General features: G+C 44.2%; 2 protein-coding genes across 37 annotated transcripts in view; both read right to left on the reverse strand.

Annotated features, from left to right (window-relative positions):
• LOC111248821 (uncharacterized) overlaps window positions 1-26,426 on the reverse strand; it is a 28,860-nt gene extending 2,434 nt beyond the window's left edge. Inside the window, exon 1 of one of the 2 annotated variants that reach the window (XR_015326313.1) lies at window positions 62-26,426. Coding sequence is in view for 1 of the 2 variants with exons in the window: in XM_022801816.2 (XP_022657551.1) it covers window positions 13,378-13,510 (133 nt within the window). In the remaining variant the exon portion in view is untranslated. The remainder of the gene's footprint in view (window positions 1-61) is intronic. The other variant, XM_022801816.2, reaches the window with a different exon arrangement.
• heph (polypyrimidine tract-binding protein 1 heph) overlaps window positions 1-26,428 on the reverse strand; it is a 327,260-nt gene that overhangs the window by 47,605 nt on the left and 253,227 nt on the right. The window lies entirely within an intron of this gene.

A 26,428-nucleotide genomic window follows, 5' to 3' on the forward strand; every position in this document is an offset into this window, starting at 1 on the left:
CTACTGAAATAGTAACCGCAACAGTTTCATGCAAATGCGGAGTAAGTTATAGGCCATTTACCAAGTAAATATGTGAGATTTGTCTGGATGATTATTAGTTGCTGGGTTGATTCCCATCAGTTTTGCCACTGAAATAGTATCGTCTACACTCAGTTGTGCCGACGTTCCGGCTTTCATGTAGCGTCCTGCTTTGATACATAAACTTTAATAACAATACTAACAACCATAATAATACTCCATACTTATACACGTATACGTGTGAGCGCTTCCCCACGTAGCAAAGCTTCCAGGTATTATATAAACGAGAATTTTTTATTATGCAGAGCACTGTAGACAAATACGTGCGGGAAGACGAACGGCAGACGGGGCAACTAACACCTCTTTTATGTTAATTCGCTTTACCAGTCAACCGTGTTGGTAAATGATATTCAGGCAGGAAAGGTCGTGCGAAAGTTTCCGTAAAAAGAAAAAAAAGGCAGCAGGACCAGTCGAGTTAATCCGCTGAGCATGATAATGCATACGGAGCCAATAAAAATGGCGGTAGAAATGTAAACCGAAAAGAAAAGAAAACAAAACTAGCCTAGATCAGAGTGTTTCGAGTCCCCCTACTGATGGCTCCCCTTGTTTGGCGGAGCTGTGTTCGTTGGGATAGGCCGCGGAACGTTTCCTCATTAGGATCGGTTGTGTCAGAATCACACTAAGCAAGCCTAAAAATTAAATCATTCTCCCAGAGAAAGCTAAAAGGAGTGAAACCGGAAGTGTTATATCTACTTACGTCAATGCCTTTGGTATTGTAAGTACAATTTTATACTTGGCGTGTTGTCTTCTACCCTGCGCATTTTCAAAATTTATCATTGATTGTTAGAAATTCGCACGCACCTATAAAGAAGCGACTTGTGCACTAAGAGTTTCTTTTTTTTTTTTTTTTTTTGAGAAAACAGGAGCTTATCACACTCATTGGCCATATAGTACAGTCCTGAGGGAGCGTATAGGCGTTAGCGACAGCCAAACTTATCATTCATTGTGCGGATCAATGAACGGCTGAACCGATCTAAATCGATTCTATCTAACAGAGCAAGTTCACAGCAGGACAGAACGCCAAAACAAGCAACCGCAAAAAACAATAGAAATAGCAGTGGGACAAAGCTTGAAAGAAAAAAAAAGCACAGAAGAATGGGGCAGGATGGAGAGCGCGCTCTCAGTTGACGTTATGCATTCCAGCTAACTTCATTATCAGCTGCGGCTTTTTCACTGCAGCAATTAAAGAACGCGAATGTGTACGAGTCATCCGTAGTACTTAGACTGGGTAGAAAAAAAACTACGCAGAGAACCACAGAAGCCAAATAGACGCTGTCTGCTTGGTCGTTATAGGAGGGCACAACATTATCCACGATCAGGGCCACACAACTATGACCGACGATTAGAGCGACGCCAAGGTAGGAGCGTTTCACTTATCGTTGGGCCTCCTTCACCTACGCGACTTCTCGCTCAACCTGTCGATGATCGTTGGTTGCCGGAGCCCAGAATCTTGACGGAAAAATCTTTGCGAAGTCAGTGTCACACCAACCGAATCAGCCCAGCCACTGTCATACTTAAATTGAGTATCGCGTGAAATCCAGTTGCCCCGATATCTGCCATGCTACTGTAACTTGTAGCAGAAAACATTCACAGCAAGCAAAACACTAGAACGAAAAATAATACTGTAACCTTTCTTCCTATTCCAGCGGTGATCTTGCGGTTACGTCAGCTTTTCCCGCTGTTAATCGCATAGTCCCGTAGACATCCTTATGCATGTCTGCGACCCTGCGCATCCTTCCTCACGTACGTCACATGACTCCCCAGACGATTTTGTGGGTAAGAGTCCTCGATGATGTTCCGGCTTTTTTTGCTTCTCTCACCGGCATTGTCCAACCATTCACTTCAATACAGTTAGCCCCGCACAGTTGTTTGCCTCGATCAGAAAAGTCAGCAGAAACCAGTTGGGGCCGCAGAAGCAGCAAAGTATTTTCTGTATATAGAAAAAATTCCTTTTTATTTAGCGAGAAAATAGGCAGCCAAGCCAGTGGAAGCTAGCTATAGAGAAAAAAACAGTGAGCAAATGATCGGTTGGTTGGCAAGCAAACGGCCCGGGGCATAATCGCGCAACGCTCTCTTGCGTCGCTGCTGCCACTGGCCTCGTCGTCGTTATTAGTGCGGCCGTTCATTCTTGTGCGTTTGCTTCTGTCGTTTTCCTCCCTCCGATTCCGATCTTCCCTTATTTTAGAATTGCTGATTTTGTGCAAAACAGCAGAGGCCCGGAGCCGCCACGACGGAATGGCAGCTGCAGCAGGCGCCTGTCGCAAGCCTTCGCTAGCGTCACCGTTGCCATACCGCCGCTACGCGCTGCTGTCGCTGTTAAAAGAGCAGCAAAAACACTCACATATAAACACGTCAGAAACAATGCGAGATTGCGTTAGAGAGAAGGAAAGAGCTGGAGCAAACTTATCACAGAGAAAAAGGAGGGAGGAGGCGACCTAGTTGTAAACAAGGAACTCAAGGCGCAAGAAAAATTTCGACAACAGGCCAACTCTGCAGAAATGATAGAAGGAGACATCCTTTGGCCACGACCATCACTTCCCTCTTTTCACCCTTTCTTCAGGCTGGAGCCACCTTCCATGACCTACCTATAACCGTAAGAAGCCTCCCATGTTGTCCGTAGCTGAAGCTGTCGCCTGTCTAGGGCGCTTTCTTCCGCTATTCTATTATTAAAATACCCTCAGATGGGGTGAAGCCGGCGGTGACTTTGGATAGCGGCGATGTTGGGGGAGCCATAAAACGTTTTTGTGGACAAAAAATGCAGCCTGTTCGGTTTGAGATAGACGCAGATCTGTTGTAGCATAAAGTTAGATTAGTAGTACAAAAAGTTAGGTTTTTTTATTCTTAATTTTATCTTTTTCTTTCAAATGGATCATCAGCCTCGAGTTGGCGATTAATTTAATCAAAGAGGTAGAGGCAGCGCGAACACAAGTTTCGGGAAACACAAGCTCCTCTCAGCATACATGTATTTGTTCAATCGTTTGAAAGTAGCTAGCTCTTCATCAGGTTTAACTCAGCTGTGACTATGACCCACTAGTTTTTCGAATTTTACTGGTTTACTGATACGGTATAGGACAAACTGTTGTTGTCGTTGTCATAAGCGCAACAATGCTGCTGTTAAGCCCAACTGCTACTTGGTATTGGGGCTTACATGCGGAAGCACCTCACTCTTGAGCTCTATAGGGGTTACAGTTTCGCTCATACGATCAATATTACCAGTGAGATTATGCAAATCTACTCTTTAGCGTCTACCCCCCTTATTCGAAAAATCGATATTTTCTTAATGTGATTTTTTGTCCGGCAAGGTCAATATCTGCTGCGACGCTAGCTGATTGTTCAAATATTCCAGTCAGAAAAATCACTGGACCGATACTAATACTAGGTGATTTGACCTGGCTATTTGAAAGAGTCCTGAATTTTCCACCGTTGATTGGACAACGACATATCGCAAGTATGACAGGCCAAACGAAACCAATGGCGGTTCCGCGATGCAATGGCCGAATTAGCAAGGTTATAGGAGAGATGAGCCGACGTCGATAACGAAAACAATTACTCGAACCTATCCGGCTTGACAGCCACGCGGTCATAAAAGAAAATATAGCAGTACTAATCACAATAACATAAGAACACCGTAAAATCATTCTGCCAGCAGGTACCGACGAGCATGTCTATGTCACCCATAGTACAAGTTTTATCTGATGGATCTTGTCAATTCTGCTGCGGTCGATGACTCCCAGCTAGGTAAATCGTTGTTGTTGTGGTTTATTTCGTAGGACTCTTTGTGTAGGCATTCAACGTGGGGTGCGGAGGCGTCCGCGCATAACAACTGAATTGCTGCGGGTATTCGCAACGTCCTACGCTAGAAAATTACCAGCAGCAAGGCTGATAGCGAATCGAACGATAGGATGTGGAAAGAAACCTCTGAGGTCGAAAACTAGCAGAAGCCAGTGGATTAAAGGTCCCTTCACATTGTCAAATCTGGTGCCGTTTTTTACTTTCATGTACAGCTTGGCCTAATACGATACGGACGTTGTTGCATTGCTTTAAGCAAAAAATGCGATTACATGGGGAATATCGTTTATCGATTTAGATTTCCACGAATCAGCCGAAGGTAAGCCGCCAAAATATTAATATTATATTGAATCAATACCAAGTCGATAGTGCCAGCTACAAAACACTCATCCTTCTTGCAATGAGTTTCGCTGATTTTAACATGGCTCCTAATGCTTGACCTCCTGCTATTTGCCGTCACCACCATATTTCTGTAGTATAAATTATATATTTACTTAATATGATTGATGTGCTTGAACTTCACCAGTAGTCATTGTCACGAAATACCTTTCTTTGCCGTCATTTCAGAAATGCCTGTCCAATTCGCCTACCTAGACAAACGAGCAGGCCGCTGTAGATTTAAAATAAAGCCCTTTCGTCTTTTTTTTTTTCTTAATATTGCCGCCACCGACTGCAAAAACTGCCCCACAAGCTAACGGCTGGGGTAAATAACACGGCTAAAATGAACGGATATATGCACGGGTAATTTTTGCTTATCTTTCGTCGCCGCATCGGTATATGCACTGCCCGATCACCTGGCTGTTCGGCATACGCGCGCTATTACCGTTGGCTTGCCTGCACCTTCGTGACAGCTGTACAGTTGTAATTACAGACAGTTGTAATTATAGAGCTAACGCGTGGTAGTTGTGCGTTACACTGCTGTTTAAGTTCTGTCTGTGCCAGTTAGATTAATAGCCACCAGCTCAGTTGTCATTAGAAGAGGTCCGGACACGTGTGCATCAACACCTCGGTCACCTATGGGGTTTCGTGGGGCGAGATGCGGCGATGTCGAGCAAAAGGTCAGCGGGAAAAATGGTGGCGCTTTGAGATGAAAGTGATAGATATCCTCGAGACAACGATGATGATCAAGAAGATGAAGACGCAATTTTAGATCTGCTTGACCACTACTTTTACCTCCGCTGTGACCAGTTTCATTACGGCTGTCATAGCTGTTACCAGTGCGGCTACAGGCAACCGCAGACTGGTTGGTTGGCCGAAACGCAGTCGCCTCCGCCAAAGTTATGTTACGTTTACGTCAAGTGCCAAATAAACGTTTAAACACAACAAGGCTAGCAGACAGGCAGTCAGTGAGCGTTCGGCAAACAACGTCGTAATACGAAGGCCGCCCATATGATATCGTTGTGGTCGTAGGGCTATGGACATCTTCCATCTTTGAAAATATGAACCAGTTGACGTACTTCAACCAAAAGAAGAAGAAAGGCCCCGCGCAACTGCGTCAGGACTTACGTCTTGACGTCAGCTCCTAGTCCGTTCCTCTGGCCATACGGTGACTGGCAGTCACTCGTCACTTACGGATATTAGTGCCGCCAGAGCGCTAATCATAAACGCAACAAAACCGATAAAATCGAAATAGAAAAGCGACTGACTGCATCTTCCATCCGTGCCGCCTCGTCTGCTGTAGCTAGACCCGAGAAGGCTACTTGAAGGCTCGAGAAGCATCGAAAAAGGAAAACGAAGTTGTTGGCTAAGCTAGGCGTACCAGTAGTCATCGTATATCAACGATGATCATGAATCTCAGTGGTAACGGGGTACAATGACTACATGCAGGTGAACCGCCAGAAACGGCTGTGGCTAACAGTTCCATATATGTCAAGCTTCAATAGTTCCGGTAGTCCGCCTTGTTTACAGTCCTTTCCTTATCCAACAGGCCGCTTGTTACTTCAGATAATGTCGACGTGTCATATGAACGGGACAGCTGTTGACGCTTTACAATACAAGAGCACAACAATAAATTTAAGGTAACAAGCATGCCTTTTAGGCTATCTGCAAACGCAGGCTATAACGGATCTACGCAATTGAAGGCAATTGACGTATCTGCGTAATGGTAATCTCTGCGAATCGCCGGACACATGAAACAATTATATAATAATAATTATTGTTATTACCTGCGCCTACCATATAGATACATATTACAGCCTTGTGAATATGTTTGATTTGTCTCGTATTCTGTTATTGTTATTGCCATATAAAAGGTAAGTTCACAAGCGTCATTCGAAATAAGTTCACTCGAGAGGCACATAGCATCCCGTTCTTAATAGTAGCCATCGAAAGTTCGTCCGTACGGCCTCTTATGATCGGATCGTGTGATGGCCATTGTCTACGTTAGCGGCTGGCAGATAGATGAAACGAATAAATTTTCCCGCCTAACGCCTAGTAGCTACCCAGCCAAGGAACATTTACGCTAAGGCCCTTACCGCTGTATAGTAATGCAAAGCATTCCTAAGATACTACTTTAGGCGAGCCTAGCGTGGCCAACAAAAAGAACGAGTTGGTAAATACTACTATCAGACAACTGCGAAATATACGATGCTTACTGATTGATTGACAGAAGTTTGCGAATCAATAATTCCAGTGAGCCACTTCATGCTTAACTATCAATCATTTACAGACGCCCTTAGAGTTATCAGCTGTAGAAAGGTTTTAGCTATAAGATCTGTAGGCAGCATCGTAGGTGTCGTGTCGCCCTGTTCATAGGCGCAATCAGCTGAGCCTACTACTTTGGTCTACTGCGATTGGTCAATCACTGTTCAGGCAACATCATGTCCATTTAAACCATCCCGAGCGCCATTAACAGCGTGTAATTAAGCGGAGCAAATGCGTGCTCTCTCATTACGTACGATCTACGTATCGTACCCGTAACCGTTCGTTTCATACAAGCGTGCCGAGCGCATGAATACGCACGCTATGCATGTGAAAAATATATGAGTGACTAAATCATCATCGACTGCCCAAAGCATGCCCATCGGAGCCTGAAAGGGAAATAGATGCTGTCTAATCTGCGTTAGGCCATTTCTACTGATGAACTGTTAGAAAATAATACAATCAGTATACGAGAGGGAACAGCTGATCCGCCAGCCAATAAGAATGGGGATGGTGGATAAATGTGAGTGTTTAATCCAGTCGGTACCTCAGAGTCGGCAGTAAAATTACATTATCGTTATATACATATGAATAATCAGACGACGTTGTATAGTACAGATACGCAATGACATGATAATGTATACGTGAAATCAAGTAGCAATATAACAGTGGTAAATGAGATCGAGAGTGATGCCTTGTAGATAGAAAAAGAGTGCGACATTTCTCATACATATTACTGTCCCTTCCTATCAAAGCTTCGTAGAACAATGCCTCCCCGCAGGAAACAATGTTCTTAGGAAGACAAACTCCGAGGTAAATGGGGCAAACAAGCTTCGTTTCGATCTAGCGAACGCAGTGTGTGTGGAGGCAAGGAGAATCACACGCATAGGAAGCGTTCAGCGAAGTCAAATCCCTACCTCGGGCCCCTGTCCACCTTCCAACTTGACAGTACGACGAGAATATTTAGCGGACTACAACCAACAAAACGAGGGACAAAAGAGACATTTTAAGAAGCAGGTTGTATCATCCATGGTATTTTTAATCGACCCAGAGCGGCGTTGGATTGCGGGTATTTTTTCACCGGACGAATGATGACTAAAAACGTTCATTGTGGAGCTACCGCCGGGTGTTTGTTGCTAAGACGAAAAAGACCATGGTATAATCCGAACCAAGTGAAAGCATATGTCGTACCCAGAAGTGCAACTTCAATGATTATGGTTACTGGGATTTTTACTCTGCGCAACTGTAGGAAGGATAAGGGAAATACTTTACTATGAGAGGTGAAAGGTGCTGTTGAAAGAAAATGCTAGTACTTCGGCTGAATGACAAAGTTCTTCGTTGTTCTAGAGATTTTTGTGGTTTTCAAAGAGCATCAGCTTCTTATTAGGCGCGTAATGTAATTATTCTATAAACTTAAAGCAAACGACAGCGGAAATTTAGTTTGTATTTTTCATAAAATACAAACTTTTGCTAAAAATTGCTAACGATATCTTTACCATGATGTGTTTACTACTAATCGATTTCATCCGAAGATCGATTAATGATCAATGTCAATAAAGCAGGCCATAAGCAGCACTTGAAACTGCACATCCTGCACGGATATCAAACCTCATTTTCTCTGAGCGGATCGTTCACACTTAAAGATGATGGCACACTTTCATGTGGCGCTTATGACACTGATTTTTTTTACTGCCGTTTTCTACTATCATTATTGTCGAACGATCATTTCTAGTCCTACTGATTGTGCGCGCCTGATCTGCATCTCTCTCTAAAGCTACTCTTGAAGCGCACGCTGCAAGTTTTCGAAATAAACCTAGAACAACCACAAAGGTGAGCACCAACAATCGGAATGTTCCGAGTTACACGTCCGGTACCACCACCAAACACTATCAGATAACGGAAATCGAAAACTTAGGTCCTTTCAGGGACTATATTTGCTCCATACCGAAAAGCAGCGTTAATTAATGACTGGAAAGCTAGCCGATGTTCAGGCTGGTAATAATTATATGCACACACACATATAATATTTTTTTTTGCTAACTGGCGACGTGTGCTTTACTGTACTGTAAATCAATTTTCGTCGTACTCCCTATATGAAAGAATTCACGCTTGTATCAAAGGCGTTTCACGAAATATTCTGCACGCTGTTTTCGTGACGGATGTTATCTTAAATCTGCTCATCTACTACTCTAGAGGACGTCCACTGCTCTGACGGCGTCGATACCTTCCCATTAGTGATACGTTTTACCACGGCTTGCACTATGCGAAATTAGCAACATGTTGTCATGCCCTCTCTTGTCCTGATTTTTACCATTACTAAATAGGAAAACTATCTTCGCCTTTAGACGAATCAATGCGTTTTCGCGCCCAGTTGCATCTTTCTTTATCCGTACGTTCCTGTGGCAAGACCCGATGCTTCCACCGGACCGCTTCCGGTCTCCTTCATACAGTCGCAGGCATTTCGTCATCGGCACCAATCTTAGTGCCTCCATTTTACTAAAAGTTAGTTCACTTTTCCTTGCCATTCTAACAGCTGCCACTACCGCCGTCCTTGTCAGGAGTCTGCTCTTTGCCGGCTTCCAGCCAGGCGACCTACCATTGCGTGCTTGACTGTTGCATCTATCTGGTCTATTCATTTGTCTACGTCCATAGCCTGCCTGTATATAATCACTTCCTTGTCTGTTTGCATTATCGTTACATTATTTTATCATATTGTCATTGCTTAGTTATGTTCTATCGCTACAACTATGGCCTTGATGGCCACACATTTTTCGGGTTCTGCTCATAGTGTCAAAACAATAGCAAAACAGCAATAGAAACACTGATATCATTAGTGCAATGTTTATGCTATAAATGCCCACATTTCGTTGAATGTATATTGCGTCCATCGTGGCCGCCGTAACGCCGTCTTCAGTGGAAATAGGGGCTGTAGAAGTGGCTATTGTACAAATGTCGTCGCTCTTCCGCAGCTGAAATTCTAATCTCAACAGTGACCGAAATACAGAGCGGAGAAGTTCGTCCAGCGACTTGCTCTTCTGCAGTACCAACGCGAACTGACGCCAACTGCTTTGTCGATAGCCTAATTGCGTCATTTCTTTCTCTGATGAAGACATCGTGCTATTTACCTGAAGTTGCCGCTACTGCGGAAAGACCTTAATATTGAAGGCGATAAGAATTCTCCTGCTGCTGACTTCAGAACTGAGGTAACGCGGGACGCAATCTAAGGCTGCTTACACTGCTAATGATGCCCACCGTTTTTAGCTAGCAGTTAAGCAAATAGAATGTATAGTATGGCGATAGATTTTTGCTGCTCTAATCGTTATCGCTTCCCTCTTGTTTCTTTTGAGGATAAATCCGCTATCGCCACTCCCAACGTCGCTATCTGCCACAAATATGTCCATTGACAAACGGTGAGGACGGCCCGCTCGCCCACGCAGACATACGCAGTCTTGATCCATCTACCAATCCTACTGCTAATGCCGCTTATACTCAAAAAAGATGCCGAAGTTCACACAACACTAATATTGAGCGAAATGTGTATTACGGTATAGAGCAGACATTGTTCGCAGCGCGCAGAACTGCAATATTTACCATTATTTGTTTTGTAGCGGATAGCGATCCCCGAACGGAAGAACAGCATGTTGCTATCGGCTCCAACGTAAGCTTTTACTGCTATCAATGCACTGCAGCAAAGTGGTGTCGTTTGCCCTCACCGTTTCCGGGTGTCGGTTCGGCTATGACCAATCGATTGTTGGTACGGACCTAGCCCGAATCTGGTGAAGTTTGTCATCTTACCTTCTTCATTGGTAATTCTTTCGTTCAGTCGTTGGTTTGCAATACGTATGAAGAAGCCTCGACCGGTAACAACGGTCGTCGTTGCGTTGAATAGAAAGCCGTTGTCGTGATCATCTTATCAGGATAAAGTGACTGGACCGTCAACTAGACGCCCGCTGAAGTCTATGTACGCTGTTCGCAATGGACGGACATTGGGCGCTCACACAACAGAGAAGCGATAAACAAGCAGGGCCCAATTGCTTTCTGCAGTAGCAGCATTCAAGTACATGCGCTTTTCCTATTGACAGTTTAACATAGGCAGACGTTCGCTAACGTGGCAGCTGCAACAATTGCCAATAAAGATTTTGAAGATAAAACAGTATTAACGTGGTCAGCATCACTGCCACCAAGAACAGGGCAGGAAAGACGGCACTGTAGGCAAAAAAAACGGTAGCCACCGCCACCCTCGCTTCGCAGCTATTCGTTCGTATACCTTTACTCTGAAGTCGTGAAGCATGCGTCATCAACGCTCACATAGCATAACGATCCAAACGGCAAAGGGGAAAACCGTGTCGAAAAGTACGAATGCAACATCCACAGACCACGGTAGGGTGGAACGATGGTAAAAGGCTATTGGCCAGGAAGCACACTGGCCTTTGCTTCGGCAACAGTTTGCCCCCGAACCTCACATCGTCGGCATCGTTAGTATCGTCACAGTCACTACTGCTGCAGATACATCGATACACCACCTACAAACGTCAAACCCTTATATATATACTGCTTAACCGGCTAATCGGAAGAATTCCTACTGCTGATGCTGTCAGTGATGCAACGCGGTGACGGTGATAGCCGTGATTTCTCCTTATCTTTCCATTTATTCTCGGTAACAGGCTGCATTGGACACAGACTAGTTCTGAAAGCCACGATCGAGCCTTCATTGGAACTGGGGCCGGAACTGGCGTTGTTACGCTGTTACAGAGAATGTTTAGCCAGCGTCCCTAAAGCAGGCAGCAAACAGCTCTGGGTCTTTGACAGCACGTTGGATCATGGCTGCTACAATACCCCTTGTGGCTTGTCGCGTTAGTTGTGATTGTGCTCCCGTTGGTCGAATGAACGTAACGTTCGCCAACTGTCTTTACCATACGACAATAACAAGCAGCTGCTGCACCCTACAATTGGTGGCCAAGCCCGCTGCTATCGTTCTTACGGAATAGCACGAGCAACTAACAGCCTACGCTGCTCAATTGTTTTGGTTGATCCTTTGGATTTTCCTGTCAGAGCCTTTGGTCACCCCCAAAATTATCCTATGATGTTGAGCGTCGCTTTAACCTTTGATGCGCCCCATCACTGTAGCAGCATAACCCAACATAACCGAGGCGATAGCGACGATGATTATTATCATGATCGGTGTCACGGTATTCTACCATGCTATAATATAATGCTTCCAGTAGTATAGAATTAACATGGTAGGATATGACTGGCTAGAAAGTTCTACCCAGCTAGAAATCCACCTCGATACCGACCAGTGCTTAGACGCCTCATTCCCTTCCCTTCGTAACACAACTATCCGTTATTCTCGCCATCAGCATCATCACTATTGAGTATGATACGCGTAGCCCCGCCACAAGGGGCTAATCTCTTTATGAGGGACGTATTAACGAAGAAGCAGAAGCAGTGGGTGGGGATATGATAACCAGTCGATAATATTATACCTCCATCCCGCAGCAGACGTCGCGCGAACGTAATCCAAATGATATAACCGCAGTGACAGCTCGATATGTAATATATGGCTCTCGACTTTTTTCCGTACATAGTTAACATCCACATTCGATTTGACAGACAAAATGGGGTGACGTCCAACTAGCATTTCTACATTTGACATTGTCGATCTAACGAATTTATTGATCTTTGGGAAGCGAGACGTCAATCATTTGGTCATACTTTAGCTTCCAGCTTTGACGTAATTAATTCGATCTTTTTGTTTCCCCATCCTATCTATAAATGTATTGCATTCAATGTTTCCGAATCGTACTTCACGTTAATTCAAAGTGTAATCAGTACCGTCACATATTATTTATACACGTATTCGTATGGGTCGTTGAGTTGCTGAAACGTGGCACTATAGCATTTAGTCAGATACTGAGTATTTACACTACCTACGCTGTCTCATCTCACTTCACGCCCACCGCCACTTCTTGTATCATGGGCTTCATTAAAGTTAGCCCCGCGCAATCAGTTCTCCGTCCCCGAAATTCTTCTTCCTATAATGCCTATTTTTCGATGGCTTGCCCGTGCCAACATCGTTCATCACGTGCTATTGTCTCTAGGAAGAAGTCCGATATAAATTTATATACGTATTCTTGCATGGCTTCAGGCTAAGTAAGCAAGACGTTCGCACATACTGAAGCACTAATTTGAAGCCCAAAAGACGTTGCACTGGAAGCAGTATATATGCATACATTTGGAGTGTAACTCGTTCTATTTTTCCTGGGCTTTTTTCTCTTAATTTCGTTGTATTTTCAGTGTGAATTTTCGGCACAAGCAGCAGAAGCGCACTCGTCCATTGCAACAACAGCAGTTAACTCGAGTTCTATTCGGGTTTCGTTTGCATCAACATCTGCGCTAGCTAACTCGAGGCCTACCCAACTGAGTACATTCTTCTTTCCCCCCTCAAAGTGTCGTCCTACTTGAAAGCAATGTTCCACCGCTGACGTCATTGCCATCCACAACTTGCCATTGCCTTCCTAAGCTAAAACAAAACAGTGTCATCCGAGAGAAAAGCAGTAAGCTTGCAATGGGTAGGCAAGCACCAAAACGGGAGTCGCACTAACCTTCTGGTGAATCTACGGCTGCGTTGTACATCCGAGTCTTTCGTTGGAAAAAGCTGGTAGAAACGGCTTCTCGCCAAAAATGTGGGGGCGCTCGAATTTTTAACGCCTTAGGTTGCTGCCCCTGTAGAGGGGGACTGTGAGCAGTTCCAGATTCTACTGACTGTCAACGACCACGGTGGTGAATGCCCCGAAGTAATCTATTATAAAAATGAAAAAAAAAAAGCTATCGTCCTCTTCAGAAAAAAGACATGAAGCGAAAACGCACCTAACCATTCTTCACGAAACCAAGTGAGGAGTCCTTCGGTTCCCAAAGCAGCTGATGGTTTGGTGCTGGTTAACCGCTTTGTCTTACCGCTCCCAGTAAGGCAAAGTTCCTTGCTGGTGGCCTGCAACAACATAGCTCGTTTTCTCGATAGTTTATTCGTGTTTTTCGATGTGCCTTTGTGGCCGTATAGCTGTACAGCGCTTTTGCCTTAGGAGACAACTGAGTGTCTTCCTGTTATGACGACATAAGCGAGTGTACGGACGCAAGCGGACCTGCTTTCGCTAGACCATTGCTCGTGTCTGTATTGTTGGTAGTTGGATATCGGCTATCGACCACGCATATTCGTTATCGTCTTTTTTTTAAAGGACGCCGAGAATAGGCACCAGTCTAAATGCAGCAGCGTTGTCACTATTGCCTTTGTTAACATAAACAGTCACTGTCTGCGTCGTGTTGCTGGCCGCGCCTTACCAGACAGCATTCGCAATATGCAGGCCACTCGACCTGCCTGCCAGCAAATCCGGAGCCTAGTCCCAAGACCTACCACTAAAGGGCGACTCCTGCTTCAGGGAAAAGTGACACAATAACAACAGGGTGACCATCCATTCTAACGGAATCCAATGGATCAATGGGACAGTTTCGCTTTCCATTCGAGGTCGTAATCCGAAGTTGGCTTGTGACAATCGTGTATCATACTATGACAAATTCCATACAGACGGCTCACAAATCTATACGCAGTCGAGCTACGCAAGGGACCGAGCAGCTCTTAACATGGCGACAGCAGCAGTATGGAGTACTTAAGCTTTCAATCCTGTACAGAACAGTTCCCCTGGGTAGATATGTTTTTGAACAGGAACACTTTTCTGCGATAAATAGCAGAAGGTTAATGAAATACGCTGACAAACCAAGGTTGGCCTGGTGGATACTGCAGGGAAAACGTGCATAAAAGCTGAAGTTCTAAGTAATCACCACGTACTTGTTTTGAAATATTATCAATCTATTACGCATTCATTTGACAGAATAAAATTACATTGAGCGCAACCGACGTCGTGTCGGCAAAAACAGCTGTCGTTGGAATCTATCATGACACCGTTTTGTGTTGACAAAGTCAAGCTGCTCCTTTAGTAATTGAGCGTCTTAGCCTATCTAGTCAATAATGGATTCCTCTATTGGCTTAGGTACTCGTCAACAGTGCGGTACAAGTACTTCTGCCGCTCAATACAAATGAAGCGAAATTAAGCACATGCACAGTGCATCTGATCGTTCCATCGTCGTTATGTTAACTTACGATATATATCTAGTGGGGATACTTTTTGCAGTTATCGATTGTTTTGTATACAATATAACATAGTTGAAGTTGGACTATACGCAGCTGCAAAGGTACATAAATCGGTAACGTTGTAAAATACCAATACCTAATGTCGCCCACAATACGCTAAATTTTAAAAATGCCAAGGGAATCAAAGTTAGAACTATTAGCAGGTCAAAATATGTAAGCACTGAAAATAATCATAGAGTTCAAAGAGTCAAAACATTTTCAAAGACTAACTATTAGAGCCTACTGAAGCTATTGAGCTATAGAAGAAATTGAGACCCCCAGAAAAGAGTATCAGCTTCTTCAACGGCTATTAATGTCTGTAAGAAAAAGTTAGGCGTATCAAAAATCGCTTGTCAAGCAATTCTGATGAATTTTCCGAGGCCGTAAAATCGAAACCTTATTGAATATTCGTACAGAACTAAAGGGTAAAATAACATCTGACCATCGCTTATGCACTCCCTATTTGCTATTTAGTTTTTTTAAATAACTAATGTTCTTTTTAACAAAAACTACGTCCAAATTTAATCTCTCCACTTGATATGTACACGCATCATGTCATTTTCGCTGTCTGCTTCACTAAATTTTCTCTGCTCGTAAGGCCTTCTGTCGATTGTACAGTTTCAAAGAACCATCGCTATGTCCTGCTCCAGAGAATCATGGGGCAACCTTTTACCTGTGAGACGGTTACGTCGCTTCTTACAGACGCTTGACCTTGCTTCTAGCCATTTCCATGACACACTCAGACATTGCTTGTTTTTCGCCCTCATACAGACAGCTAGTCGTTGGCTATTTTCAATCACTGTAACCGCGACCAGCTTCCTGGTTTTGGAAAAGCTTCAGTTCCACACACATAAACCCATGTATCCGCGCGATCAAATGTAGACAGTTACACAACATGGTCCACTTTGTTACTATTGGCATCATTGTTATTGCTATCGTTGCCACCGCCATCGTTTTGACACTACCACAACCACAACAGAGAACAGGTTCCGTCTGCTGTAGCTGGCATTTCTATTATTTTAACGTAGCTCATTGGCCTAATCAATATACGGAGCCTGCGTTGGCAAGGGCAAATTAACCCAGCCCGTTCGGAATAGTTGAAAAAAAAACACGCATTGCTCAAAAATAATGATCAGTATTACGACTAGATTGCGACTATTATATAGCGCGACAGTGAATTTGCTAGTTTGCCGTGGCCCGTACGTATAACGAAAAATTACGACATAGAGCAAAATTACGTACGACAGGGCTACCAAAGCTTGTAAAGACTGTCCATATGCGATGATCTGCACCCTATCTTTCACTAACTCTAGCCGCAGTGAAGTCGTCAGCTGTTCGACACTTCTGCTGTTGGTACGAATTGTGCGATTTTATATGCGAGGTCCTCAGAACTGTGGGCTAACAAAAAAAAAATTTTTTTTTTTACATTTTTTTTTTACAATTTTTTTTTTACATTTATTATAAGTTCTTATATTCTTGCCACAGAGTTGTCCATCAGATCGAAAGATCATAGGGCGTTACCACATATTTCTCATCTGGTGATTAACAATTTAGAGGACAGGCGGAGGAGAGGACCCTGCTAAATCCAAATAGCCTAAGCAAACAATAAGGACCGCTGCCAGTAGGTTGACCCGATCGCGTCTCGTCTTACACTGTAGATATATTACGGCAATATTATTCCTAATACTTCTGCTGTCATTACTGCAGCTTATGACGCCCCTTACCAAAAGGTCAGATCGGACGCAGGTTGCGAATGGAGCCTTTTCGGTTACCAATTCACGCACCCCTTTTCATCCAGACACGTTAAATAGGGCAGGGCATCTAGCAGAGTATAAGGTCTAATAATGAAATAATGCCAGAGACAATCGTTAGCTTCTTATCAAGTGGACCAAGGAGATTGGTCGAGGATCGTAGCCTTGTAAAGTGGATTGTTGGGGCCCGATTCATCGGGTGGTCGTCACGCTTGAAGCTTGCGGCCAGTACTACGTCTCACAATTAAGGGAATACGCTCTTCATTTGTTTAGCTTTTAGCTTTAGCTGAGTTTAGCAGAGTACATGTTGACTGGGGCAAACGTGCGATCACTCGATGGCATCTGTCCCCAGCTGTTGCGCCGAGTTGCCTATACGTGGGGAGGTAACAATAAACAACCACAGATTTTCCCATTTTATTTACTTCTACGTACAGCTTCTGAGCGAAGCCGATTTCTCAATTTGTGCCGACTCGAAATCGATACTTGCTTTCTACATTAGCTACTCACATTTGCCTGTCTGATACAGTCGCAAATCAATGAAGTCGCTAACGCGCGAACACACAAACTGAGCGGGGCATTGGTTTAGTTAGCGACAGATTCAAATGTTAACCCACAAGAACCCAACGATCCTGTCTATTCTTCTCCCAAAGGCTCATTCATACAGAGAGTATCATTCATTGTGCTTGAAGGGAAGGAACGTAAATACTCACACGCCATTTTCGTTACTTGCATATCCACCAGGAAAGTTCTACCCACAAGATGATCGTAAGTCGCTGAGTTTTTTACTACTAATTTTTTAATAGTAGAGAGTGAAACGGTATTGCTACCTGTAAATAACAAACGCTGAAACTCCAACGTGAGAACTTCCGGGTGCATTAGTGCCGCTAATTCATTGCTATTAATACCTTGTAAATGATAGAAACAGACAGGGTTATAGGTATGACGATAACTCAACAAGTTAAAAGCTTAATGAAGTTTCAAAGTAAATTACAACTGCCAGAACTCTAACACTTCAAAAGATTAATTGCATAGCTCCACAGTGTCCGGCTGTACAAAACGGTGTCTATCCTATGTAGACTAATCCAGCGTACAAGTCACTTGCCCAGACTGACCGTGTAAATCTCTTACAAACGAACTTAATTATTGCAACATGTATGCACTAATGCAATAGTACTGCTGATCTACTGGCTACTGCGCCTGGTCTAATGAGGCGGCCTGAAAACTAACCAACTTTTGGGGATGAGGTCTATGGGAGGCCACTGTCATTGGGGTAAGTGCAACTTAGCCTGGTGGTGACCAGGTCTAGCACTGGAGCTCATTGCTTTCCAAAAGGCACTCACGAAAAGGAGGTTACCTCTCTTAAGTCAATCGGCGAAGATCAACAAGTGTTGCCTTTCAAATAACCGAATAGGTTGATTGACAGCCAACCGACTAATCAATGCAAGACGAGATTTTCTATAACATCGGAAGAGATGAATGACTAAAAGTAGCACTTATCTCAGTATTTGCGCATTGTTGACTGTACATTTACAAAAAGCATGCAAAAGGTACGGAGAAGCTTGCATGAGCGACCTTTATCGGCAGTGTGTTTGTCTTAAGTCAGCATGCCTGTATTTCCAAACAAACACAATTTCCTTACTTGTCTAAGCAAGCTGGTCACGGGTGCAATACAATAAGCTCATCGAAGCGGTAATAAATACCGACAGTCGTTTTCGCATGAGACTAAGATCGAGGCAAAGCAAGCCTCGTGGGCACAGCAGCTCCGATTTTGTCTGCCTGGGTCAGCCGAAGTTCTCTTTATAAAACGTCCACACATCGAGTCGCAGTGGGTGCAGGCGCTGGATGTCCTATTCAACCGACTAAGCCAGCATCGTACTCTTCCCTTTTCGACACCATTGACTAATTCAGCGATCCCCTCGATCTACCTGTCTTCTAGAGAAAAGCTAAGCAACAACTGCTTTTACTTGTTGATGCGGTTCACAGCCAAATTACTCCTTCCAATCAAGTTGTTCCCCCGGCTTCGTATCATCTAACGAGCAGCTAACATCGAGTAGAATTTCCATCGGCTACGACTGTGAGAGTTCCCCTCGAGACTAGCTAATGTCGTAGAAACTGCCTGCTACTTATGTGAGATCCATTTTGCCCTCAGTCCATTTTCTCACTATCCTGCTACGTCCTATAGCGGTTTGCCGCCTCCTGTCATGTCGCTCCCCTCAGTTGCCCTTAACCTCTAGCAGTGCTGCTGCGTGCTTAGTGGGAAGGGACTTACTTGGAAAGCAAGCTATCGTTCTGGCTACCGCCTAAGCCACAACGGCCCTTATCAGAGCGAAACCTCCCGTGTGTTTATCCTATCGTATAGAGCTGGAGTATAGAATATAAAGACCACCGTAGCAAGAGATGGAAGGGGAAAAATGGAGAAGGGCCCTGAAGAAAGCAACAGGTCTCCTTACCAACATGGTATATAATAGCAGGAGCAACTCGGACATCCACTTCCAAGTCAATGCTGCCAGGGCAGTATATTCGTGTGTTACGACATACACACAGCAGTTCAAGACATGGAATACACATACACCTGGCTGTATAATATGGAGGCCAGTGTTACGCAGCGATGGTAGTACTTGAGCTCGATTGTGCGTGCCCCGCTGCCAAAGAACACCAAGATAGAACAACAATATTAAATAGAACTGTTTGGTGTGTAGTCTAACCGCCTTCTAACAGCAAATAATATTAACAGAAACCATCGATAGCATTATAAACTCGTCTATAGCTTTTTAAATTACTTGAAATAAAAACAGTTCGTTTATTGGTGGAAAGGGAAAGTTTTCAAGCTTAATATAATAAACATTTATCGAAAGATACAACGAAGTGAGATTTCTGTCCATTCGTTCCTTGGCAGTCTTTGGTTTTTGTTCTCGATCGTTAGTGAAGCTTTTACCTCAAGTACAGTCATATTCAAATTAGGTATGCATAGGACAGTCCTAAAGTATTGAAGCTGGGTTGAATCGACGACAGTGAGTTGCAATAGTCCCCTTAGTTCAGACAGACGGTGTGGTATGAGTTTTAATTAGACTTTGATTTCCCTTGCCATGAACCAGTGACCCTTAATCATTCCGCCGAAGAGCACTCCGTTTCTTGGAAAAAATAACGATCTGGCTTCTCATTTTTACTCAACAGAAACCATCGTGCTCGGCAAAATCAGCAACAATCGGAAATGCTGCCTGCGTATTAGCCTGTTTCTAGCAAACATTTTATCAGTCGATGCGCGGGTTCTCCGAAGACCGCCCTCATGAGCTGGTTACAACCCGCTTGCATTGTATAGAACGCGCCTTTCCTTCGTGATACTAAGTACAAATTGCTCTTTCCAAATATCGCCGCCCCACTATCATCCAGTTGTCTTAGTTCACGTGAAAAACGACGCTGCTTTTGCTCATCTTTTCGTTAGATTGGGCCAGATCGATGCTGCCTGTGCGTCGGCTAAATGCGTCAATCAGAGTTAGCTTGACCAGAAGATCGTCAGATAGAAATCTGCACACAAAACGTCACCCCTGCTTTAGTACTAGTATAACACTCTGTCTGTATTTATCGAGGGTTCGATCTTTCGAAATCAGCATGGGGCACTGGCAGTACACAGAAGCTCGCTACAAATGTACGATAGTCCGGATACTCTTGAGATACATTAATGCAATCAAAATAAGCCTGAGCTTTCGAATCATTTTTACGCTCTCAGTCAACGTTCACTGTTTAGGATCTTCAGATCTATTCAGAATAGTCGTGTTATCTTGCGACTCTTTTTACAGGAAAACAATTCAGATGCGTCTACTGGATCAACACACTTTGTATACGCATGCACAACTAAAGTAGTATTAAAATAATATGTTTGAGCTACTCCATATCACCTCGCGTCAGATTATGGCTAGCTTATCTACTGAGCACTCGCCAAAGTCATTCCATGTTAAGATCATTCTAAGACTTTTTTACGGTTTTCTCAACCAGAAATAGTTGAATACGGAGCAGATAAAAGGGACCTATTCGCACACCATAGTAACATGCAACACTACGCTTCAGTCGCATCCACTATGGCGTGCCATAATCCTTCATATTTATTAACGAGTCGACTAGATTCATCCGCATTACAGGTTGCCAAGTAGACACAGATCTTGTTTTCTGCGCGCTGAACGAGACGCACTTCTCTCCATGGCGCATTTCGTTTTCGCGGCAGCAAGATTGATTCGAATGGACGCTCGAGTCGATTTATTACCGTTGCCTGTATCCGTGTTAAACTGCAATAGTAATATCCGAACCTTATAGGATCAATGCCATCTTTGTAACTAGTGGCGTATCACCGTTTAGTGTGGTAAAAAAGTCGGACGATAACGAGCGACCGCAGACTACCAGCGCTGATGGCTTGAAAGCGGAGTCGGCGGCGACCTTAGCAGCAGGGGGCATCGCTGACGTACCGCTGACATCTGCTTGAGAGGTGGAGACCAGAGGGGGATCAAGAGCTACTGCAGCAAAGACTACGCCAGGAACGCCACATGAATTCAACAACAGAAGCAGTCAACAAAATTCGAAGCACATCGGAGCTCATAAACACGAAAAAGAAGAACAGCCAGGCAACGGCTATCTGCCGAACCAACGGAACGATTCATACCGCAAGGACTGCTGCGGATAGAGTGCAGGAAACTCGAAATTCGAATGAAATCCACGACGGCAATTTTCTAAATGATAATTCTATCGTTCTTTACCTGTCACCGATATCCGGCTTGCGATGTGTCAACCCTGATGTCAGCTACCATATGCCACGTTACTTATTTCATCGATGATTGCCTATTCGTTCTGTATGTTTTCACTTTTTCTCCACCAGGCCTATGAAACGTCGTAGTCTTAATAAGTAACGATTTGCCAGCGCTGAAACTTGAACCAACGAGTAAAGCATGATTGCGGTTACTATGGTAACACACTGAAAGAAATTCGTTTCAGCCGCCTAGACGATGCCGCCCCTATCTATGGATGTTCCTGCCGATGTCGGAGAACTTCGTACGCCATTGACCAACCAATTCAGTAACAGGCATCGCTCAGAGCAGGCACCAAAGCTACCTACAACGAAATGCCAACCAAACCCTACAACAACTTCAGCGACAGGTAAACAAGTACCGCGATGGCAAACCACGTCAGCCAGCGTTCGCTGATCGTTGTGCCTTTATTCCCCAGCAACCCCAGCAAAAACAGCTCATCCTACTGCACTTCACTTACTGAAGTTTACGAAGCGGCTTTGTACGTGGGTCGAAATATAGCCAAGATACACGTACGGCGAAAAAAAAAGCAGCAGCAGCAGCAGCAGCAGCAGCAGCAGCAGCAGGCACCAGACAAACGGACCGATGCACGAAAGGGTTCAACGAGGCTATCGGGAACCACGCGCATCGTCCAATCAGCCGAGCAGGCGATCAGCAAATGCGACGTGCTACCAGCTTAGCTGAGTTCACGACGTTGCCATTACTGGCGTCATAGCGCGCCCGGTGTCATTACCAGACGAAACCAACATGAGTTAGCAATGTGAGCGTTTGGTCGCCATTGTTATTAACGATGCAGCTGCAACCGACTGATGTTAATAGGTTAGTTCCTCTTATCATAACATCTGCCGTTTCCTCTGGTACAACAGCCAGAGTAGGTACACACCAATATAGATGACGACTGCCTGGGAAAAAGGAGGACCGACCCAACGGATGACGGACGCCACTAACATCAATGCGTTCTTATTATGGCTATCGCTGGTGTTTACTTAGGAAAACTGCTAGCGGAAAAACGGCATCAGCACGAAACAGGTTGGATTGTTACTATCAAACATAGCCACTTGTCCCAGAAATTTGCAGCTACTTCCAACTCGATTTTAGATTTTTTAGCTACGAAGCTCCTACCCTATCACGTTACCCTTTCCTATACGTGCGCTTACGTCCGCCAACGCCACCAGAAGGTGCTATGTTACGATCTTGATTCTCCAGCGCAGGTAATAAACGCCCAATTTAACTCAACGAACTGAGCTTTTCGAAACGTTAACGAAAAGACCTCCGTGCATAATAATGGTTGAACGCGTTTAATGTGAACCTCATGCAACACATCAAGATGGCCTTTCTCTTAGAAGACGCCATCATGGCAGCAGCGTACGAAGCAGCTATGCGATATGAATGGATCGCTTGTCTGAGCAGGGAACGCTCGTCAACCGCAAATATTTCTGGGACTTGTATCTGAATCTACTCGCTGGCGATGCGAATAACATCAGAAGAACCGGGATGCTTCGGTATTCACAGTCGTCAGCCGAAGCACTGGACGCAGACTATTAGAATATCATAGAGAGATGGAGAGGTACAGGGGGTCTAAGGATCCTGTTATTCGTGTCTTCATGCAATTCGTGGAGTTCAGTCGTTTCGTCCACCGCTTATTCTACTGATTTTATGGGCTTCTACTGAGCAGAAATCAATGATAAAGATGTTCGCTGTCACGGTTGCTACGATCTCCCAGACAAAAAAAAAAGACAGTTTAGAAACAGCGAGATGAATACTGGACCCCAATTGATAAGAACGATACGCCTGAAACACACAGTTTCGGCATTGCGTTAGCAGTAACTGTCAACGCCAGGAAAACAAGGTTGAGGTAGTTAATTACAGATAGTTAACTATAGTGTCTATATAGTCGGAAGCTGGTTGGATATTATTATTATGAGCTTAAGCAGGGCTTAGATCAACGATTTGCGCCGGGAGGTCTAAGTGACACTTGGTCTACTCTGTATTGCGGTTTTTTTTACAGCCGCTAACCCTTCGACTTGCGCAAAACCAAACTGGTTATTATGTTGTTGTTGGCCGAAAACGTTTGCATTATTGATTGCGTATAAGCGCACACGATAATTTATTTGAATACAATTATCTATAGCGAATTGGCAATGCGTTTAGGTTTAACTGACACAGACTTGTGCCTTTGATGCATACTACCTCAACTTATGTAGCGTGGAAAAAAATTCAAAACAATTGAGAAGGTAACAAAAAAACGACCACATTCAGCAGATATTTTGGCCGCGTAGGACATGAAAGGCTCACATCTGGTATGAACTAGATGTACTAATGCGCAGCCCATTATCAAAACCATATTACACTCGACATAGAAACCCATCAGTTGGTGGGAATTTTTGCGCCAAGGCACTCCTTCTCACTGATCCCGAACGCAGCGACCAGTTCCGAGTTTTAGCGGCAAAATCTCTCTTAGCAGTCAACTAACGAAGTTCTTTGGAATTGTAAATTTTAAATGGGTTAATAACGGGATCGTTCGTCACAATTAAGAAAAACTTGCCAGCTGTTCGTCGTGATGGGTACGCATCTATTCGCTAGCCCAGGTTGAACGAAAATTAGTTCTTCAGTCTCGTTCTGGCGAGAAACAGCGTTTCGTTTTTGAAATCCGAGTCAAGATCATCTATTTTCGAATTCGAATCCACGCTGGACCAAAGTTAAAATCCTTCTTTTTTCCCAGAATCGGCGGTCTACATTATTGCCAGTTGTTTTTTTTATGGCTCGAGAGACGAATTCGATGAAAAAAGTCGGTAGATTTTCGGTATTCGATGAGCTCGAGACCTCATGTAAAATGGCTCAGAAAGAGATTTTTTTTTTAGCACATAGTTTTTTGATACAGAAATTAACCGACTGTGCCGAAGAGAATGTTGCTAACTGGCTGCCTCGTCAGTTTCCAAACTTTTAGCGTGTTTTGCACTTTTGAAAATTTTAGTCCCAAGACTTCTGGATCTGCTGTCAGCCCCAAAATGAATTTCATTAGAACTTTTCCATAGGTTGCAAGTTCGAACAGCACTTTAATTAATCGACGTACAAGTAGAATTGAATAGTTATTTTTAAATTAACAAAGCAGCATTCTGAAAGTTATTACTCACTAAGTTATTACTACCGGTTTAGGTCCCGGTTGAAATTGTAATTGCAACCACAATATATCGAATAAACATCGCCGTTACGAATGACACTTTTAGCACATGCAACAAAAAATTGCCTTAAAAAAATCAATATTTGTCAACATACAGTCGTAAAAACAATGCATAAACAATACTCAATCTGAGGGCATAGCCCTGTATATAGTACCAAAAACGCTGTCCCGTACAAACGCAAGTAAACCAGCTGTTATCCATCCAACCTACTTGCGTCTACCGGTTGAGTTGGATTCTCCTGCCACTACGCAAGTCTTGCGTCACATTCCGTCAACTTGGCCATGAGCCTGGTATTGTTCAAGTCTCGACCGGAGAACACGCATGAAGCCATTGAGGCAGATTAGACTAAATCTCCAAGAATGTTACTTGGAACCGTCGTTACTTCTCTAACTGCCCCGCCAGTTTGAGGGTGAAAGAAGATCTGCTCGGTAAAATAGCATCCTCAAACGCTCCCAGCTGTACTAGAAACAGCAACTAGTGGACAGTGTCGGCGCGCAAGTGAAACTTCTGCGTGTCGCAACCAGTTGTTTACGGTGTTATCTACGGGGTTGTGGGGTTCGTCTTCTGGCTCGCACTGGTACACAATCGTTCCCTACAAGTTCTTTTCGCACTCAGCCGCGCGCGTTACGCTCGAAAAATGCAACCCAACTCAACTTTAGCTAGACAGGCCAGACCTTGATGCCATTCGGGGGAAGGTCGGCCAACCCGCCGCTGCTGCTGAAGTCCCTGCATCAACATTAGGTCCATACAAATATCATGCCTCTCGCTTTGTAAAGGTTGTGGTTTGGCCTATACTAAATAGCCACAATTGCACCTACCACGGTAACTCTTTCCCAAGCGCCTACCTGCTTGGCTGTTCGTACACTCAGTCAAGCATGCCGCTGCTGCCTTCTGCTACTATGGCCACCGCCATTAGCTGAATCCACAGGTTGCTTGTTGACCATTACTGCCTTTCTGCTCTGCTCTGCTCTGCTCTCAGCGCTGCTGTTATCAACTCTATTACCACTCTTATTACTACATCGCGCTTTGCTCTGTCATCGAGAGAACCGTTTTTCTTTTGTCAAAGTCTATCTGTCCACCTCTGCTTTGGGTATAGCCGTTGTTGGCAGTTTCGGCTAAAACTGGTTTTACTCTGACCCGGTATAATGCTGTGCACCGGTGTCCACACACAAAAAATCCCAAACACAAACTGAAAGAAAGACAGACAATGCTGTCTGTTTTCGTTGCATCGGTGTCTGTCTGCTTGTAATCGAAGAGACGCAACCGCCATTTGGATCAGAGGTAGGAACTGCGCGAAAAATGGAAACATAAACCCACAAGGAACAGAGGCCGACAGGTCCAACTCCAGTCAACCAAACTGGTGCTCGGATGAACTCACAAACAGGTCATACCGAAAATAGCTTCAGCGATGGCAGAACTACCAGTGACAAGGCACGACATACGAGACCATTGCCAACACAGTAGTATCGATACCGAGCTATCGATTGGACGTCGCTCCCGCTATAGCTGGGGACACAAACATACTCTACAAATGAATGAACGGACGAGGTGCTCTGTCACAACCGCACGCCGCGATGGTAAGTGGACGGCAAACAACGGGAGGAGACCGTCAGCGTTGCACGACATTATCGCGTAAACTCACTATTCACAGCTATTACGTAGTAGGAAAAAATATGGGGGCAGAAAAAAAGAAAAATGGAAGGGCCACGGAAGTGCGGGCCACAGAAAAACCATCTTAAATTTTAGATTCCTGTCCTTTTGCTTGCGCTAGTGATGAGTAGGTGTCTGCGCTATATTACTGGATCACATATATACATATACATAGTTAGCATACAGGAGAATTTTTCTAACTCATTGCCGGTTGACGCAAATGTTAACCATCAGTATACGCGTGTTGGACATGAGAGCTACGACGTGAACCACGGTAATGTGACCACGATAACGACTAGGACGAAACGATGTTGACGTTTAAGAAACATCTGTTGTCCTTTTGTTATCATATGAAACAAC

The sequence above is a fragment of the Varroa destructor genome, unplaced genomic scaffold (assembly GCF_002443255.2).
Source record: "Varroa destructor unplaced genomic scaffold, Vdes_3.0 BEIS01000004.1, whole genome shotgun sequence".
NCBI lineage: Eukaryota > Metazoa > Arthropoda > Arachnida > Mesostigmata > Varroidae > Varroa > Varroa destructor.